This window comes from Aulonocara sp. 'chitande type north' Nkhata Bay, linkage group LG9 (assembly GCF_057382095.1).
Source record: "Aulonocara sp. 'chitande type north' Nkhata Bay isolate Kocher_YH1m ecotype deep benthic linkage group LG9, A_spYH_male_GT1.1, whole genome shotgun sequence".
NCBI lineage: Eukaryota > Metazoa > Chordata > Actinopteri > Cichliformes > Cichlidae > Aulonocara > Aulonocara sp. 'chitande type north' Nkhata Bay.
The window spans coordinates 9,358,725-9,377,046 of NC_141352.1; the positions used below are offsets into that span (position 1 = coordinate 9,358,725).

Genomic DNA, 18,322 nt, shown 5'->3' on the forward strand with positions numbered 1-18,322 from the left:
GATTGGTTCAGATCTCTAGACTCGTATATTTCTAAATTCCTTTGGAAAGATAAACCCCCACGTATCAGCTTAAAAACACTGCAAAAGACCAAGGATAAAGGAGGATTAGATCTGCCTAACTTTAATCACTATTTTTTAGCCAACAGGCTTCAGTTCACCTCTAGATGGTTTAAACACACCCTCTTAGATGAACCTTGGATAGATGTAGAACAGGCCCTATGTAATAACCTAGAAATTTCAGACCTACCATTTATCAGCTCAAACATCAAACAACATGAATGCTTTAAAAGCGTCAGCATCAGCTCTTCTCTGACAGCATGGTGGGAGTTTCTAAAAATGACAGAGTCTTCATTAATCCCATGCAAACGTACACCTATCTGGAACAATCCGGACATATTACAAAACTTTACTTACAAACACTTTCTAAAGTAGATGAATCAATATCCCTTCCTACTGCAAAATGGGAAGCAGATTTATCGATCAGCTTAGACCCAAACCTTTGGTCTCAGATATGCTTAAAAACCTTTCAATGGATCAGAAATCCCAGTTTCCAATTAATACAACACAAAATATTACACAGAGTGCGCTATACTGGTCATAGGATGTTCAAGATGGGCTATACGCCTTCCAACAACTGCTCACACTGCACAGCAAATACACCGGACAATTACATCCACGCTCTTTGGTTCTGTCCACTAGTTCAGAAGTTTTGGCGTGAGTTATGTGAAGACTTATCAAAGTGTCTGAAATGTAACATTCCAGCCTCTCCATTAGTATGCTTGCTGGGCAACTTGGATGAGGTCACTGCAGAAATAAACACAGCCCACGTTGTTTTTACGGCCCTATGCATAGCCAAGAAAATGGTCCTCATTAACTGGAAAAATAAAAATAATCTTAATTCTAACCAATATAAAAACCATCTAATAGATCACAGTCGTCTTGAAACAGCCTCACATTTGATCAATCCCTTTGGGCTCCTTTGATCGACTTCATCACCTAGTGGGGGTGGGGGTCATGGTTTGGTCCTGCCTTCGCTATTGTGGTGGATACGGGGGTAGGGATGGCCTTGGGGCGTCTGGGGAGTCCCTAGGGACGTTTTCCCTTGAGGGCCTAACCCGGGGGATGTGGCCATGACCTGGTTAGGGGCTCTGGGGGCTCTTAGATGGTGTTTCCCTTGTGGCTGCGTACAGCAGAGATGGGGGAGGGTCTGTGCTGGCGGACGTTGGTTACTGGTCTGGTAGCCTGGGTCCGGGACGGGCGTGGAGGCTTGGGGGTGCTCCGTCCCCCGGTCTGGGGTGCTTGCTGGGCCTTGGGGGCTTGGGTCCTGGCTGTTGTGTCGCCAGAGCTGTGGGCGGGTGGGTGCAGGGGGGCTCAGCCCCAGTGTAGGGGACCTCTGGTGCATCGGCCCAACTAGGGGGCTCTCTAACTGGTGGGGAGGCTGTTATATCTTTGCAGGTGGTCTCCTCTCTACAGGAGCTCACTCTGCACGTGGGGGGAGCGATATAAGAGAGGTGGAGAATGAACTCAACCTGGGTGTCTATTGTCTTGTGTAGTTTGGGAGATGACTGGATGATGGGGTGGGTGCAGTTTTCTCTGGGATGGAGTCGGGTGGGCTGCTCCGGACTCTGTGGGGCTGGGCGGTGCTGCTGCTGCGGGCCCCGGTCCGGATGGGCCTGGGCCCCCTTGCCCTGGTGGGTTCCAGAGTGTGGGGGTGCCTACTGGGGTCAGCGGGGGAGCTGGCCCCAGGGAGGGGCCGCTTGCCCCTCCCTTTCTTCCCTCCCCATCCTAAGCTGCCTCCCTATTCCCGCTCTACCACACCCACACGCACAGGGCTTGGAGTGCAGGTATGTCACCAAGGTGCAGGGGAGGCACTCCCCCTCTGTCCCCTTCTGGCCGCCTGTGCCTCAATTTTATTCTGCAACCTAGACATCCACATTACTCACACTCTCACATAACACATACATATAGGGCCTTGGGGGTGGGCACGTTTTATAGCATCCAAAGGATGGTCTGTGTATTCCAACCCACCTCTGGTGCTGTTGCCCTACCCTCAATTTTAAATGCATATAGACACTAAGGGTTTTCGGGAAGAGCCGTGCTGCTCTCTGAGAGGAAGCAAGTACCATGCTCTCCTGTGTTTTAAATGCACTTTAGAACAGCACACAGCAACATTACATATGAGTGGGCTTAGGGAGGTGTTGGGTCTTCACTCACCCCGGTTCTGTTAGACGTCAGGGCTGGGGCGCTGGGAGGAGGTGCTGGCCGTCAGATTGGGGTCTGGGATGCGGGGCCTCCCTACTACTGCAGATAAGGAGGTGGTACGCTTGCCTCCACCCCAGAGAGAAGGGTTACATCTCCTGGGTTTAGGTGCGGCTTGCCCCTCTGGGGGCGGGGGTACCTGGACCTGGGATATAGAGTATGTTTGGGGAGTGCGACTGTCTGTGCAGTGTCTATTTGTGTCTGTCTACACGTTGGGTGAGTGCCGAGTATTTGGTTGTGCACATGGGGTGGGAATGCACGTTTGTATCCGCGTGCGCCTGTTCGTCTGTGTCTATATGTCAGGTTGGGTCTTAGACTCAACCTCTCTGGGTACATCTCAGGCCCTCCTAAGTATGGAGGCCTATCTCCCCTCACCACACTCCCTGCCGGTGGCTGATGCCCTCAGACGTTGGTGTGTTGGTGGTCCTTGTCGTCTGGGGCTGGGCGCTCATGTATGTACCGGCTCACTCCTGGTGGCCGATTGGCGGGGCCTGGCGCCTGTGGCCCGGCTGGACCCCTTCCGGGGGATGGGATGCCCTCAGGCCTCTGCCCTCTGGGCCTGAAGCTCGGTCCTCTCTGCCGCAGCTGGCTGCCGACAGAGCCCGCGGGCACGCCACTGCAACCCCCTCTGGCCTCTGCTCCGTAGCTGCTGGGTGACCTCTCGTTTGGGGCTCTACTCAGCTCTTCCCAGGAGGGTGGCACGGTTCCCCCCCTTTTGGTGGTCCTCCTTGGGCCCTTGTACTCTGGGGCCTCTGGATATCTGGGGCCTGGACCTCCTCCATACCTGCTTCATACCCTGGGGGACGGCGCTATGGCTCCCCACACTTCCTAGCAGATCGTTACATGGAGAAACCTTTGGAATACAAGCATGCTGATCCACACAGCTATGCACACAGGTGTACACACCGGTGTTCACAGACACGGACTACACCTTTCTTTCCTGCTGCCTCAAAGCACATTGTGCGCTGTCTATCTTGCGTGCTGCACAATTTTTTTTTCTCCATACAGGTGATCCAGGTGTTTTGTTTGTTTTTCTTTTCTTTTTCTTTCTTTTCTTTCTGAGCAACACCCAGGAGGAAACACAGAAAGCGGTGTGATAGGATACAGAAGCAGGGTAAGCATAGAGGAGCTAATGCGAGGCTAGCTGCTAACCAATACAAGCCAGACGTACGGACACAGTTGCCGGCCAATGTCTGCTCCCTTGACAACAATATCAGACTGTGGAGCGCTTCTCAACACAGTGTGAGGAACGATGCTGTGGCAGGGCTTCCAACACATTACGTACTACAAGCCCCCTCCCCCAATGACAAGGGACACCAATTGTGAGTAAATGCCTCGAGCGGCTGGTCTTGAAGCACATCATGAACAGTCTCCAAATAGACCTGGATCCCCTTCAGTTTGCATACAGGACCAACCGATCTACAGAAGATGACCTCTCTCTACCACACTCCATGTTATGCTGTCACACCTGGAGAGGAAGAACACCCCTCTGCCAGAGTCCTTTTCATCGACTTCAGCTCAGCTTTTAACACGATCATTCTGCAGCAGTTGGAAAAGCTGATGCTATCAGGCGTGGACCTTGCAACCTGCAAATGGGTTTTCAGCTTCTTGAAAAGCGGCAACAGACAGTCAAGGTGGGCAGCCACACATCAAAGACCATCTTGTTGAGCACAGACTTTCCTCTGGGGGGTGTCCTGAGCCCGTTGCTGTTCAGTCTGCTCACACATTACTGTAAGCCAGACTCAGTGCTAATCATATTGTTGAAATTTGCAGACAACAACTGTGGTTGGTCTCATCACTGACAACGACCACTTATAGAATAGATGTGGAGCAGCTTGAAGTGTGGTGTAGATCCCGTAATCTCACCAACAATGTGGACAAAACAAAAGAGATGGTGATCGATTTCAGGAAGTCTGGCAGAGATCACCACACAGACTTCACCATAGAGGGTGCTGCTGTGGAGAGGGTCAGCAGTGTTAAGTTCCTGGGTGTGCACCTTGCTGATGAACCGTCCTTCTTCATTAATACAACAGCAGTTATCAAAAAAAGCACAAAAGTGTCTGCACTCCCTTGGGAGACTCAGAAAAGCAGGACTGCACCCAATAACCATACATTCAGCTATTAGCACAGCTATACTCTGATGCCTCCTATCCACACACACACACACACAGCATACAATATACTCCCCAGATACACACACTACTTAATTTAATTATCCCCTTCTGTGAAAGGGCTGATGCTACCTGTATGAGTGTGACTATTTGGACTGGAGTTTGTTTATGAATTAAGATTTTATGTTATTTACCCCTTTTTATTGTTGTGATTTATTACTGCCTTTTTACTGTTTGTCAAACCATTTTTCTTTTTAGTTGTATTGATTATTGCACTGTAGATGCTGGTGAGAAACACTTTCATTTCAGCCTGGGTAATACCATACGAAATGACATACTTCTTCTTGAATCCTTTTCAATCTTGACAAACAAGCATCAGCTGATGAAGTGCACAGTTTCAATAAAAGTGATAGGTTCTTCACCTTTTGTGTTGATGACATTTTTGTCCACTGTAGCGGCTGAGCTGAGTCCGAATGGTTGAAAATGTTCGTCTGGTGCTCCGTCAGACTCTTCTCCTCCTGCTGATCAGCTGGGACACAAAACAGATCTTTGTAACATCACAGTGAAACAAGAACAGAGGACGGAGTCTTGACTGATCAGGCCCCATCATAGCTTAAAGATCTCATAGCATCACACTATCCCATTAGAGCACTTTGCTCTCACACTGCAGGCTTACTTGCAGTTCCTACAGTATTTAGAAGCACAACAGAAAGCTGAGCCTTCAGCTTTCAGGCCCCTCTGCTGTGGAACTGGCTTCTAGTGTGGATTTGGGAGACGGACACCCTCTGAAACAATGGTAGTCATGGCCATTGATCAGTGGTCTTTGACCAATGGTCATGAGAATTTGCATATTAATGATCCAGGAACTTACCTCAGCCCATTGTTCATTCAGTGGGCTAGTTTCAGTTATTGTGCAAATGTTCTGTTTATAAGGTCGGAAACCTGCAGTCAGCTGAAGAAGTCGCTTGGATGAGTGATGAAATGTTTGTCCCACTAAAAAAACTACGTCCAGAACAAAATATTTTATGAAAATGTTTTTAAATGAGAAAGCATTTTAAGCATATTCCCCGCCAAAAATTAACAAATTCTCTCCATCAATAAATATTTGACACTCAGGGAATTTTTTACCTAAAATTTACTCACTGCAGGTTGAGTGTTGACTCAAAATGACTTTAAATCATCCAGGAAAGTCTATAAAAAAAAGATCAAAGCTTATCGCTCTACAGCCTGATAAAGGACACAGGTACAATGTGTCTGTGGATGCGAAATAAACATGATTGACTGAATAGATGTTGAACAGGTGTGTTCTAGCAGCTGCAAAAGAGACTGGACAGCATGGACATGGACACACACACACACACACACACACACACACACACACACACACACACACACACACACACACACAGCACCTTGTGTTTGTAACCGGGGGGGGGGGGGGGGGGGGGGGGGGGGTTGTGTTTACGGTGGGAGGTGCTTGTGATGTGTCTTATTGTGTGAACTGTAACAGTTTGTCAATAAAAAGGCTACGAGGACAGCTGCTCTTTGAAGGATTTGGGCTAGAGACAGGTGGAGCGTGAGCTCCACTGCCTGCTTCTGACCAAAGCCTTTCCTCGTTAGCGAGTTAAAGACCGGTTGAAGATGTTCTGTCTTGATTTCGCTCTTCATGAGGAATAAGTCTCTAAACTAGCGGGGCCTGTGGGAACACAGACCCAACAGTCATAAATATTTTGTACTTGTTAATCAAATGCGTATTTGTAACTTTGTAAACCAAAATATGTGAACATTTTACTTTTGTGCATCTACAGATGAGAATTTGTCTATGTGTATAAAAAATATTTCCAAGTGTTACAAATTTTTCTGTTAATATCTGGTTACAGATACTGTTAGGATTTAAATACATATAGTCTTAATGCTTATTTGCAAAGTTGCAAAACTCAATACACAAATACGCATTTGATTTACAAATACAAAATATAGGGGGGTAAGGAGGACGGAGCAGAGGGTAAGGAGGACGGAGCAGGGTAAGTGACGAGTAAGGTAAGCGACCCATGTTGTAGGTGACGTCAGACGCCGGAGAATTGGCGGAAAAAAAGCAAATGGCAGCATAGAGTTTAACAAAGGTTTTCCAAGCTTCAGTATTACCAAATATACTAATCAATTGTCATATAACTAACAACATCTGTTTTATCATCTCTAACACCCTGGAGGACAACGGGGAGAGTTTAGACGCTCTCCAAGATTACATCGACCGCTGTTTTCAAGATTTAGTAATGCAGAAGGCCCAGAGTGCATCCTCCCTGGCCAAAATTGAGACGCCGTCATCGAAGAGATGTCGCCCGGCAGACTCCCCCGGTACAACATCGCCTGCCGGCAAAGACAACGCAGACATCCTGGAGTCAATCGACAAGCGATTGTCCAGTTTCGATGCGAAGCTGTCCCTGGTGGAGATTTTACACCGGGAATTTAAATCTCTGAGAGAATCCCTGGAATTCAGCCAGCAGCAGGTGGAATCGCTTGCCGCTGAAAATACCACGCTACGGGAGTCGGTCAAATCTCTCACCGATAACGTGACCCAGCTAAACATTGAAAATAAAAAAATAAAAGAGTCCGTTATCGATCTACAAGCCCGTAGCATGAGAGATAATCTTGTGTTTTCTGGTATTCCAGAATCTGCCGGAGAGGACGCGGAGGCAACGGTGAAAAGCTTCATTAAAATCCACCTGAAGCTGCCGGAGGACACCGTAAAGAACATCGACTTCGATAGAGTACATCGCTTGGGGGGCGTGAGGTCGCGGACCGGGAGACCACGGCCTATTGTGGCCAAATTCAGTCAATTCAAACAGAAGGAACAGGTGAAGAGTCGCGGCAGAGAGCTGAAAGGAACGGACTTCAGCGTGAACGACCAGTTCCCCAAAGAGATCCTGGAACGACGCAAGGTCCTGTTCCCAATTCGACGTAGCTTCATCCAGAAAGGCTCCCGTGCTGTCATCGCCGTGGACCGGCTCTACGTGGACGGACAGCTGTACCGCGACCCCGGCATCACACCGTGGTTATATTGACTGCACTCCAGATAAGAACCCGCTACACTCGTTTCTTATTCATTCACACTTTCTCTTTTAACATGGGTTTAACCTAGTAATATCAATATGATGTCATAGCAGATATAACACCGTCACCCTCCGTCATTGCTTTAATTGGAATGTTTCCGTTTCGTTTCTTTTTTGTTGTTGTTGCTCACAGTTCATGTGGTTTCTTTCTTTCTCTTGTCTTTCACTGCTGTGATCACCTACTTCCCCACTAACCTACAAACAACACCCTCTATTTCTCCATATTTTCACACCACGATCACGCAAACACATCCGCTCAACGGCAGCACATTCACAACAACCTCACAGCACGCACAGACTTGCAGGACACATAAGCAAGCCACGCTTGTTCATATTAGTGAATATTCACACACATAGTCAGACTTATGGAGCCTCTCACCACACCTTTTTTTCTTCCTCTCGCTCTTTCTATTTACAAACAAGGGATGTTTCCACATTCTCTCCACCCGTTTAAACGAAACACCCAGCGTACATCATTAGAAATACACACACAATTATGGGCATGCTGAGGTTTGTCACATGGAATGTAAATGGAGCTGGCACCAGAGGAAAGAGGTTAAAGATATTTAACCAGCTTAAAAAACTACAGGCAGATGTTGTTTTATTACAAGAAACTCACAGACCTGTCACAGGTTTAAACGAACTTAAAACACCTGAGTTTCCTAACGTGTTTGCAGCCTGTTATAATTCTAGACAACGGGGAGTAGCAATTTTAATATATAAAAATGTTAATTTTACAGTACTCGATACAGTTATAGATCCAGAGGGTAGATTTCTAATTATTAAACTATCAATATTGAACAAAAAACTATGTATTGTAAGTATATATGGTCCAAATGTTGATGAACCCTCATTCTTCCACGGATTTTTTAGTGCACTCTCTGAACACCTCGAATGCACACTCATTCTTGGCGGTGACCTCAACCTTGGACTAAATGAAGAAATGGATAGGCTCAACACAACAGGAAGTCAGCGCAATTGGCAGTCCACAAATATAATCAAACAGTATATGAGCGACTTTGGCCTTCGTGATGCATGGCGCTCCCTTCACCCCAACAGTAAGGAATATACTTTTTTCTCGCATGTTCATCACTCTTACTCTAGTCTGGATTATTTTCTGGTCAGCAGCTCACTGCTGAGTGACATTTCAGACACTGAGATTCATCCTATAGCTGTCAGCGATCATGCTCCTGTATCATTAACACTAATGTACAAGAATAACACTACGCCAAGAAAAAACTGGAGATTTAATACATCATTGCTTAAAGATGAAGACTTTATTAAATATTTTAAAAAGGAATGGACTTCATATTTAGACTTTAATGACACTCCCGGAATATCTGCTGCTGTTCTATGGGAAGCAGGGAAAGCTGTGATGAGAGGTAAAATAATTTCTTTCTCATCACACAAAAAGAAAGAAGAAAACAAAAATATTCAGGAATTAGAAAAAAACATCAAATCACTAGAAGAAGCCTACGCGTGCAACCAAGATCAGGAAACATTGAACAAAATACGCAAGACAAAACTAGAATTAAATGAAGCTATTAATAAAAAAACACAATTCCTTATACAAAGACTTCGCTTGCAGAATTTTGAACACAGTAACAAATCAGGTCGATTTCTAGCTAACCAGTTAAAAATAAAGAAAGAAAAAACAACTATATGTGCTGCTAAAGATTTATCGGGGAATACAATATATGACCCTGGAAGAATAAACAACATTTTTAGGGACTTCTATGAAACTTTATACTCACCACAAATAAACCCATCTAAAAATGAAATTGATCTGTTCCTTGACAACGTAACTCTTCCAAAATTACTAGACAGTCAAGCAATGGAACTAGATTCGCCACTGACGCCAAGTGAACTCCAGGAAGCCCTGATAAGTATGCCCAATAATAAGGCTCCAGGTCCAGACGGCTTCCCTGCAGAATTCTACAAAGAATTCTGGACTATTCTGGCACCAGTATTCCACGGCATGTTGCAGGAAATCGAGGAAAATGGCAGACTACCACCAAATATGAATTCTGCCAACATTAGTCTCCTGCTAAAACCAGGCAAAGACCCTTTATTTCCCTCAAGTTATCGTCCAATTTCTCTTTTAACTCATTCACTGCCAGCCATTGGCAGTGAATGGGTTAAACCCATTGACTCATGCACTGCAATTGACGGCTGTAGACGTCAATGGCAGTGAATGAGTTAAATGTAGACCTTAAAATAATCTGCAAAGCTCTCTCAAAGAGATTAGAGAAAATAACCCCCCTCTTAATTCATCCTGACCAAACTGGTTTCATAAAAAGTCGGCACTCCTCAACAAACACTCGTAGATTACTTAATTTAATAGACTACTCATACGATAAAAACATCGAAACCATAATATTATCTCTAGATGCAGAAAAAGCATTTGATAGAGTTAACTGGAAATTTTTATTCGCAACTTTACACAAATTTGGTTTTGGAAACTCTTTCATAAACTGGATAAGAATATTATACAATTCCCCAACAGCTCGTATCAGAACAAATGACCAGACATCCTCCAGCTTCTGTCTCCTGAGGGGCACCAGACAGGGATGCCCACTCTCCCCTTCACTTTTTGCAATTTTTATCGAACCTCTAGCAGCAGCATTTAGACAGGCTACAACAATTAAGGGCATAAAATGTAAGAGCATAGAACATAAAACCTGTCTCTATGCGGATGATGTGTTGCTTTTTCTGCAAAACACACAAACCAACCTCTCTGAGGTAATTACTCTAATAAACTGGTTTTCAAGAGTTTCAGATTATTCAATTAACTGGCCAAAATCTACAGTTCTCCCCATTAACTGCTCCTTCCATAATTCTTCCTCTGCCCCACTGCAATCCGGAAATATTAAATATTTAGGTATTAATGTTTCTCCTAAGCTTTCAGACTTAACTAAATTAAACCACATCCCACTTCTAAAGAAAGTAGAAGGCGATCTGACTAGATGGAAATCTTTACCCATATCACTCATGGGAAGGGTCGCCGCGATAAAAATGATGATCTCGCCAAAAATAAACTACTTATTTTTGATGATCCCTAACAAACCATCACAAGATTGGTTCAGATCTCTGGATTCATATATTTCCAAATTCCTTTGGAAAGATAAACCCCCGCGTATTAGCTTAAAAACGCTACAAAGAACCAAGGATAGAGGAGGATTAGATCTGCCTAATTTTCACCAATACTTCTTAGCCAACAGGCTTCAGTTCATCTCAGAATGGTCAAAACATACCTTCTTAGTTGAGCCCTGGCTAGATGTTGAACAGGCACTATGCAAGGATCTAGAGATTTCAGACCTACCATTTATTAGCTCAAACATCAAAAGACATGAATGCTTTAAAAGTATCAACATCAGCTTCTCTTTGACAGCATGGTGGGAGTTTCTAAAAATAACGGAGTCTTCATTAATCCCATGCAAACGTACACCTATCTGGAATAACCCTGACATATTACAAAACAATAATATGATTAATTTCCCAGAATGGAGTTGTAAAGGAATTAAATACTTAGAACATATATTAGAGGGAACAGAATTTATTCCATTTGACAGACTAGTTGCACAATATGGGATCAACAAGAAAAGATTTTTAGAATATCAACAAATTAAATCCATAGTAAAAAAGAAATTTAACCTCAGTCAAGTTGAATTACAAACACCACCAAGTGCGGCACATTTCCTTACTCTTAAATCCCCCAAATTATTATCTAAAATATACAGAACACTTTCTAAATTAGATGAATCAATATCCCTTCCTATTGCAAAGTGGGAAGCAGATTTATCAGTCAGCTTAGACCAAAACTTCTGGTCTCAGGTATGCTTAAAAACCTTTAAATTGATTAAAAATCCCAGTCTGCAATTAATACAATACAAAATACTACATAGAGTGCACTATACAGGTCATCGGATGTTCAAGATGGGCTTTACATCTTCCAACAACTGCTCACACTGTCAAGGCAATACACCAGACAATTACACCAGTGCAGAAGTTTTGGCGCGAGATATGTGAAGACTTATCAAAGTGTCTGAAATGTAACATTCCAACTTCCCCCTTAGTGTGTTTGTTGGGCAGCTTAGATAATGTCACTTCAGATAAGAATATAGCCCATATGATCTTCACTGCCCTATGCATAGCCAAGAAAACTGTCCTCATGAACTGGAAAAATAAAAACAATCTTAATTCTAACCAATATAGAAATTATCTATTAGATTACATTAGTCTTGATACAGCCTCTACCACCACATCAGATCAATTGCTCTGGGCTCCTTTGATCAGCTCCATCACCTAGTGGGGGTGGGGGGTCATAGTTTGGTCCCGCCTTCACTGTTGTGACTGGTGTGGGGGTAGGGACAGGCTTAGGGCGTCGGGGGGTTCCCCGGAGGCATCTTCCTTGGGGGGCTCAACCCGGGGTAGCGGTCATGTCCGGGTGGGGGCTCTTTTGGCTCTCGGGTGACTGTTTCCTCGCGGCTGCGTGCAGCGGGGCTAGGGGAGGGTCTGTGCTGACGGACGTGGGTTACTGACCTGGTAGCCTGGCTGCCCCTGGGTGGGTCCGGGATGGGCGTGAGGTTCTGGGGGCGCTCCGTCTCTGGGCTGGGGCCCTGGCCGGGCCTCGGGGCCTTGGGTCCTGGTTTGTGTGTTGCAGGGGTTGTGGGCGGGTGGGTGCATGGGGGCCCATCCCTGGCGCAGGGTGCCGCCGGTGCGTCGAGCCGCCTGGGGGGCTCTTCAACTGGTGGGGGAGATTGTCACATCTTGCAGGAGCTTTCCTCTCCTCAGGAACTCTCTGCAGGAGGGGGAGATACAGGAGAGGTGGAGGAAGATCTCAGCCTGGGCGTCTATTGTCTCATGTAGTCTGGAAGATGAATGGATGGTGGGGTGGGTGCAGTTTTCTCTGTGGTGGGGTTGGGTGGACTGTCCTGGGCTCTGTGGGGCCGGGGGGCGCTGCTGCGCTGGGCCCCGGTCTGGATGGGCCTGGGCCCCCTTTTCCTGGCGGGTCGCGGAGTATGGGAGTGCCTACTGGGGTCAGCGGGGGAGCTGGCCCCAGGGAGGGGTCACCTGCCCCTCCCTTCCTTCCCTCCCCATCTCCAGCTGCCTCCCTCTTCCCGCTCCACCACAACCACCCACACATGCAGGGCCTTGGAGTAGGGGTATGTCACCAGGGTGCAGAGGAGGCTACCCCCCCCCCCCCCTCCCCCCTCTGTCCCCTTCTGGCTGCCTCTGCCTCAATTTTATCCCACAACTTAGACATTCACATTACTCACACTCTCATTACACATACATATAGGATCTTGGGGGTGGGCACGATACACAGAGTCCAAATTACCATCAGGGTGTACACTTCACCCCTGGCGTCGTTGCCCACCTCTCAATTTTGAATACACGTAGACATTGAGGGCTAACAGGAGGGACTATGCGCTTACCTGCTGCTCTCTGGCAGGTAGCTCCATGCCCTCCTGGGTTTTAATTGCACCTTAGAACACACATGCATCAACACTACAATGAGCGGGTGGAGGGAGGTTTGGAGTTTTCTCTCACCCCCGTTCTCTGCAGCCTGCTGGAGCGGGGGGGCTAGGAGGAGTTGGCCGTCCAGCTGCGGTCTGGAGTTTGGGGCCTCCCTGCTGCTGCGGAGTCGGGGCGGTCTGCCTCTCCCCACCGCAGGGAAAAGGATAACACCACCTGGGTCTGGGTGCAGTTCCCCCCTCCAGGGGCAAGGGTACCTAGACCCGGTTCGTAGAGTACGCTTGGGGAGTGTGACCGTGTGTAGATCGTCTCTTTATGTCTGTCTCCATGTTGGTTGAGTGTGGAGTAAGTGCATAGGAGAGCATGAGGGTGGGGATGGATGTTTGTGTCTGTGTGTGCCTGTATGTCTGTGTCTATATGTCAGGTTGGGTATCAGACGCCACCTCTCTGGGGACATCTCAGGCCCTCCAAGGTTTGGAGGCCTATCTCCACCCACCACTTCCCCTGCCAGTGGCGGACTCCCTCAGGTGTCGGTGCGTTGGTGGTTCTTTGTGTCTGGGGGTGGGCGTCCGGGTACACACCGGCTCACTCCTTGGCGGCCGCTTATCGGGGCCTGGAGCCTGGGGCTCGCTCGGGCCACTTCGGAGGTGGGGTGCCCCCGGCCTCTCGGCCTGGGGCTCAGTCACTCAGGCACAGCTGGCTGCCGGCGGAGCTCACGGGCGCGTCACTGCAACTCCCCCTGGCTTTCGCTCCGCGGCTGCTGAGTGAGCCCTCATCTGGGACTCTCCTCAGCTCTTACAGGGACAGTGGCGCGGCTGCCCCTCTGTTGGTCTTCCTTGGTCTCTTGTGTTCTGGGGGCCTCTGGATGTCTGGAGTTTTGATCTCCTCCATGCCTGCTTCATACCCTGGAGGACGGGGCTGTGGCTCCCCACACTCCCTAGCAGATCGTTACATGGAGAAACCTTTGGAATGCAAGCATGCTGATCCACACAGGTATGCACACAAGTGTACACACGGGTATTCACAGACGCGGACTACAGCTTTCTTGGCTGCTGCCTCAAAGCACACTGTGCACTGTCTATCTTGCGTGCTGCACAATATCGTTTATTATTTAGTATCTACTGATATCTACTGCTAGCTAGTTTATTGTGATGGTGCTGTTTTTTTTATTATGTTGCTCTTTGTTGTTTGCTTTCTCTTCTGTTTTTTTTCTCCATACAGGTGACCCAGGTGTTACAGGTGACCCAGGTGTTTTGTTTTTTTTGTTTGTTTTTCTTTCTTTCTTCTCCCCCTTCTCACCGTCTCTTCTCCCCTTTGGTTTTCTTTCTCTCCCTCTCTTTCTTTCATTCTCTCTCCCTGTCCTGTCCCCCAGTCGTGTCTGTCCCTTTTGTGGCAACTGAAAATAAAATAAATTCATAATTATAATAAAGGTCAATCAAATGGACCAATATGGCAAGGCCATGATGATCCACTTGGTAAAATAAATCCGCTTGGCATCTTTCTTGGCCTTCAGACAACAATTCTGATGGCTAAAGAAACAAAAAAAACAAAAAAAACAAAACAAACCCAAATACAAAATATTTATGACGACATTTGAGTCCATACAAATAGAAACGAGGCTGTAGAGGTTTGGTGCAGGCAGAAAAACAGCTGCAGGGACAATGAAAAGACTTTTCTGCTCCAACTTCTCCCAGCATGCTGAGCTAATGATTAGTTGGTGTTTTTCTCCAAACACTCTCTCACTCTTCTCTCAACGTGTTCACAATAAACTGTGAACAGACACCGAGGAGAGCAGCAGAAGACCTCATTCAGGAGCTAAACTCAACATGAACTGAACTCACAGTAAAGTTAGCTCGGTGCTTACCTTTAGATGAGCCCACAAACCGAGAGAAACTCCGCGATGAAGCTGCAACTCTTTCCAAACACAGGAAACAGATCAGGGAGCAGAGACCCACGTGGTTCACGCTGATCTCAGCTACGATCCAGGAGACAAGGGTGGGCAGATCGATGCAGATATCGATCAGGACGTTGGTAGTGGTTTATGATCGATACTTTACTTTGTTTCTCTCCTCTAAGTTCACTACTTTACTCCCGTTTCATGCAAAAGCAGCTCTCTCTGCTCGACTCCTGTCCTGCACACACACCTTGCTCCGCCCCCTTCTTCCTGATTTTCTTTGATTCGTTACTGTGCGATCACGTGACTCAGATGCCCTGAGAAAACACATTTGGGCTGCAGACGACTCCTCTCCTGCACACACACTTTGCTCCGCCCCTTTTTCTGTTCTGCTGTGATTCGTTCGTGTGACACAGCTGAGCCGAGAGAACACATTTGTGCTGCTGAGTAGTGATGGGATTTCCGGCTCTATTTAGAAAATGGCCTGTATTTATATAGCGCTTTATTAGTCCCTAAGTACGGTGGCTCCTAGAGACAAAGCATGTACAAACTCCAAAACACTTGCAAACTCCATAACCAGTGTTGGGACTAACGCGTTATTACGTAACGCGTTACAGTAACTACGTTATTATTGTGGTAACGAGCACGGTAGTTATTATGCCAAAATCAGGAACGCGTTACTCGTTACTGGGATTTAGATAGGGTCGTTACTCGTTACTTCGTGTGGTGGCATCGCGGAGCTTCCACAGATTCAGTAACATTAGCAAGTGGTGGAGGCCAGTGGGTGGATGAAGGAAAAGGGACACAGAAGGAAAAGAGACCCGAGGCGGCCGCCGGTCCAAGTGTGAACTGAACTTCAGGTAAGAAGTTATGACCTGCAGTCTCTCTGGGTCAGATATGAACCAAGTTTAGGTGGAGTTTACTTTCGCTATTCTGACTTTTTCCGTACTGCGTACTAGCTAGCATGACGGAGTTTCTACACAGCTGGGTGGTGCTATGAAGTTAATGATGTTGAACTTTATTTTGTTCATTAGTTATTAGAGTTGCCAACCGTCCCGTCTGGTATTCAGAGAAAATATTACGCGTTTCTTATTGAGGTGAAAAGGAACAGTTTGTCCCTTAATTCAGCTACAATGAAAAAGACACAAAGCTGGAGTTATTCTGTGTTTACGCTGCACAGCTGCCTCTTCTTCTCTCATCCTCTCCCCTCCCTCTCCCGTTTCTACTTCAATCATGAAACTGATCAATGATCAGCTGATCGTCTTTTCTCTCTTGTTTGTTTATCGCTCACTTTGCGCCGAAAGAGGAAACCAGCGGATGTCGCGCTAAACAACAGCAGCACGTTTAAGCTTGATCAGCTATTGTTAGAATTTATATAATATTAATTTCTAGTATCAGCTGATGTTTGCTGGAGCCACAGCTGCAAAAAAGCTGCTGGTCATGATGTCGGTTTGGTTATCTGGTGAGAGGGAAACATGAAGATGAAACCAGGAGATGTCCTTACTGAATCATCAGAGCTGTGATGGAGAAACAGGTTTACCTTTTAGGTGACATGAATGAGTTGAAGGAAAGTTATGAACTGTTTCTGAGAGACAAATAACACCAGGATCCTTTTTTAGGTAGCTGACAGCTGGTAACTGTGCAGGTGCGGGTCTAGCAAAGTGTTGCCAGGGGGGCATGTAGGGCATTAACAGGGAGAGGGGGGCACAAAGAAATACTTTTCTTTCTTATTCTCATTTAAAATGTCTCGCTTTTAAAAAATAATTATCTGAATCTTACAACAAACGATTGATAGATTGATGCATATATACCATCAAAACAGTGTACATCACTGTCACAACAGTGTTTATTGTCATTCAAAGGCTTTATGATTTTTCCTATAATGGTGGGCCGGTCTCTAGTTAAAATGCCCAGCACTTTTTTTTTGTCCCAGTCCAGCTCTGTATGCCGCTCATCTGCAGTCTGGTGTTACCTACATCTTCCTATTCAGAAGGCAGAATTTCCAAGTTCTGAGTACAATCAAAAGCACCACGACTGCAGTTTTTGTGTTGGATGTAAAAGGCGCACATGACGCTGTGACGTAGGCTAGAATCATGGCAGCAGTCAATGACGGTCCAGGCGTGGGATTTCTCTTGTGGAAATATGCACATTATTTTTTCCTTTCTATTGGTAGGTGGCACAGTGCACTGTGGCAAGTAAGCAAGCTAGAAGACTGGCAAAGTTATGGAAGCAACACATTAACAAGAGAATTCTGAGAGAAAACCAAAGTTACTTTCCCTAGTAACTAGTTACTTTGAAAGTAACGAGTAACTTGAAGTAACTGAGTTACTTTTGAGAGAAGTAACTAGTAATGTAACTAAGTTACTATTTTAAAGTAACTTACCCAACACTGTCCATAACACTCCAAACACAAAATACGGATGGTCTGTTTATGTTTTGATCAAGAGCCTTTTTTGAGCAGCTGAAGAGGAGAAGTCTATCTTATGGCCAACCTCTGGCTGTATATTGGTCACATTACCCAGCAAAACCCAGTATGCAGGTTCATCTGTAACAGTCCTTGTGCCACGATCAACACTGTTGCTTCTACATTAAACAGAAGAGCAGCGACATGGCTGCAGGTCTCTGCGACTCCGGCCATACAGGTGCAGTGGGCGGCTTCAACCTTCCCTGTGATGCTCACAATGACCTGTGGCTGCAATGCTGGTTCATTCAGTCTTTGAGAGTGCAGGACCTGAAACACACACAGACAAAGTTCAAAAACAAGAACTATGATCCAAGGCCGACATAAATGTGTTTTATCTACTTTATCATAAATGTAACAAAGTGTTTAGAAAGTTAGCACATACATGTCATTTTTCATTTCTTTATGTGTCCATCGCTGCAGGTTATAGTGTAAACCTGCCTGTTCTCTGTCAGAAACCTGCCGGCAGAAAATGAACCTAAAGTATGTAATGCAAGGATGTCATCACTTTAGAGATGGAGAAAGCATAAAGTGACAATTATGAATCACTTAATATGATAAGGAGATTCTGCAGGTCATTAATCAAAGTATAAAATTAAAATAAAATGTATTTTTAGTGACACGGGATACAAATATGGAAGCAAGATGTATAATTAGTATTATTTATAATAAACATTAATAAATCATTGCAATTTCTTTAATCATAAAGAATAACTAAATCCTTCAGGACAATGTCACATCAATGCACTGAACTCACTATGTTATCCCTCTAACAGCCTCCACATGTTCTCACTGTAATTTTCCTTCATGAATGAATTTATGCTGCACTAATGTGAATGTTCGGATGGAAATCAAATGCATTTTACTCGCAGTACTCGAGCTGACTTACCTTTGTTTGAATGACGACTTGTACACACTGACTCCACAGACAAGGTACGAGAATATGTCAGGCTACGGTCTTCAGGGTTTCTACTCCACGGCCGTATTTCATACGGGTCCACATTTCCAA

The 18,322-nt window shown here is 45.9% G+C and overlaps 1 protein-coding gene across 1 annotated transcript in view; it reads right to left on the reverse strand.

The window, feature by feature from the left end:
* Window positions 1-15,107, reverse strand: part of LOC147321599 (uncharacterized) — a 28,021-nt gene extending 12,914 nt beyond the window's left edge. Inside the window, exons 1-2 of the mRNA XM_086305734.1 lie at window positions 14,823-15,107; window positions 4,793-4,899 (exon numbers count right to left, since the gene is read on the reverse strand). Of these exons, the coding sequence (XP_086161860.1) occupies window positions 4,793-4,810 (18 nt within the window). The 5' untranslated portion in view covers window positions 4,811-4,899; window positions 14,823-15,107. The remainder of the gene's footprint in view (window positions 1-4,792; window positions 4,900-14,822) is intronic.
* Window positions 15,108-18,322: the final 3,215 nt, after the last annotated feature.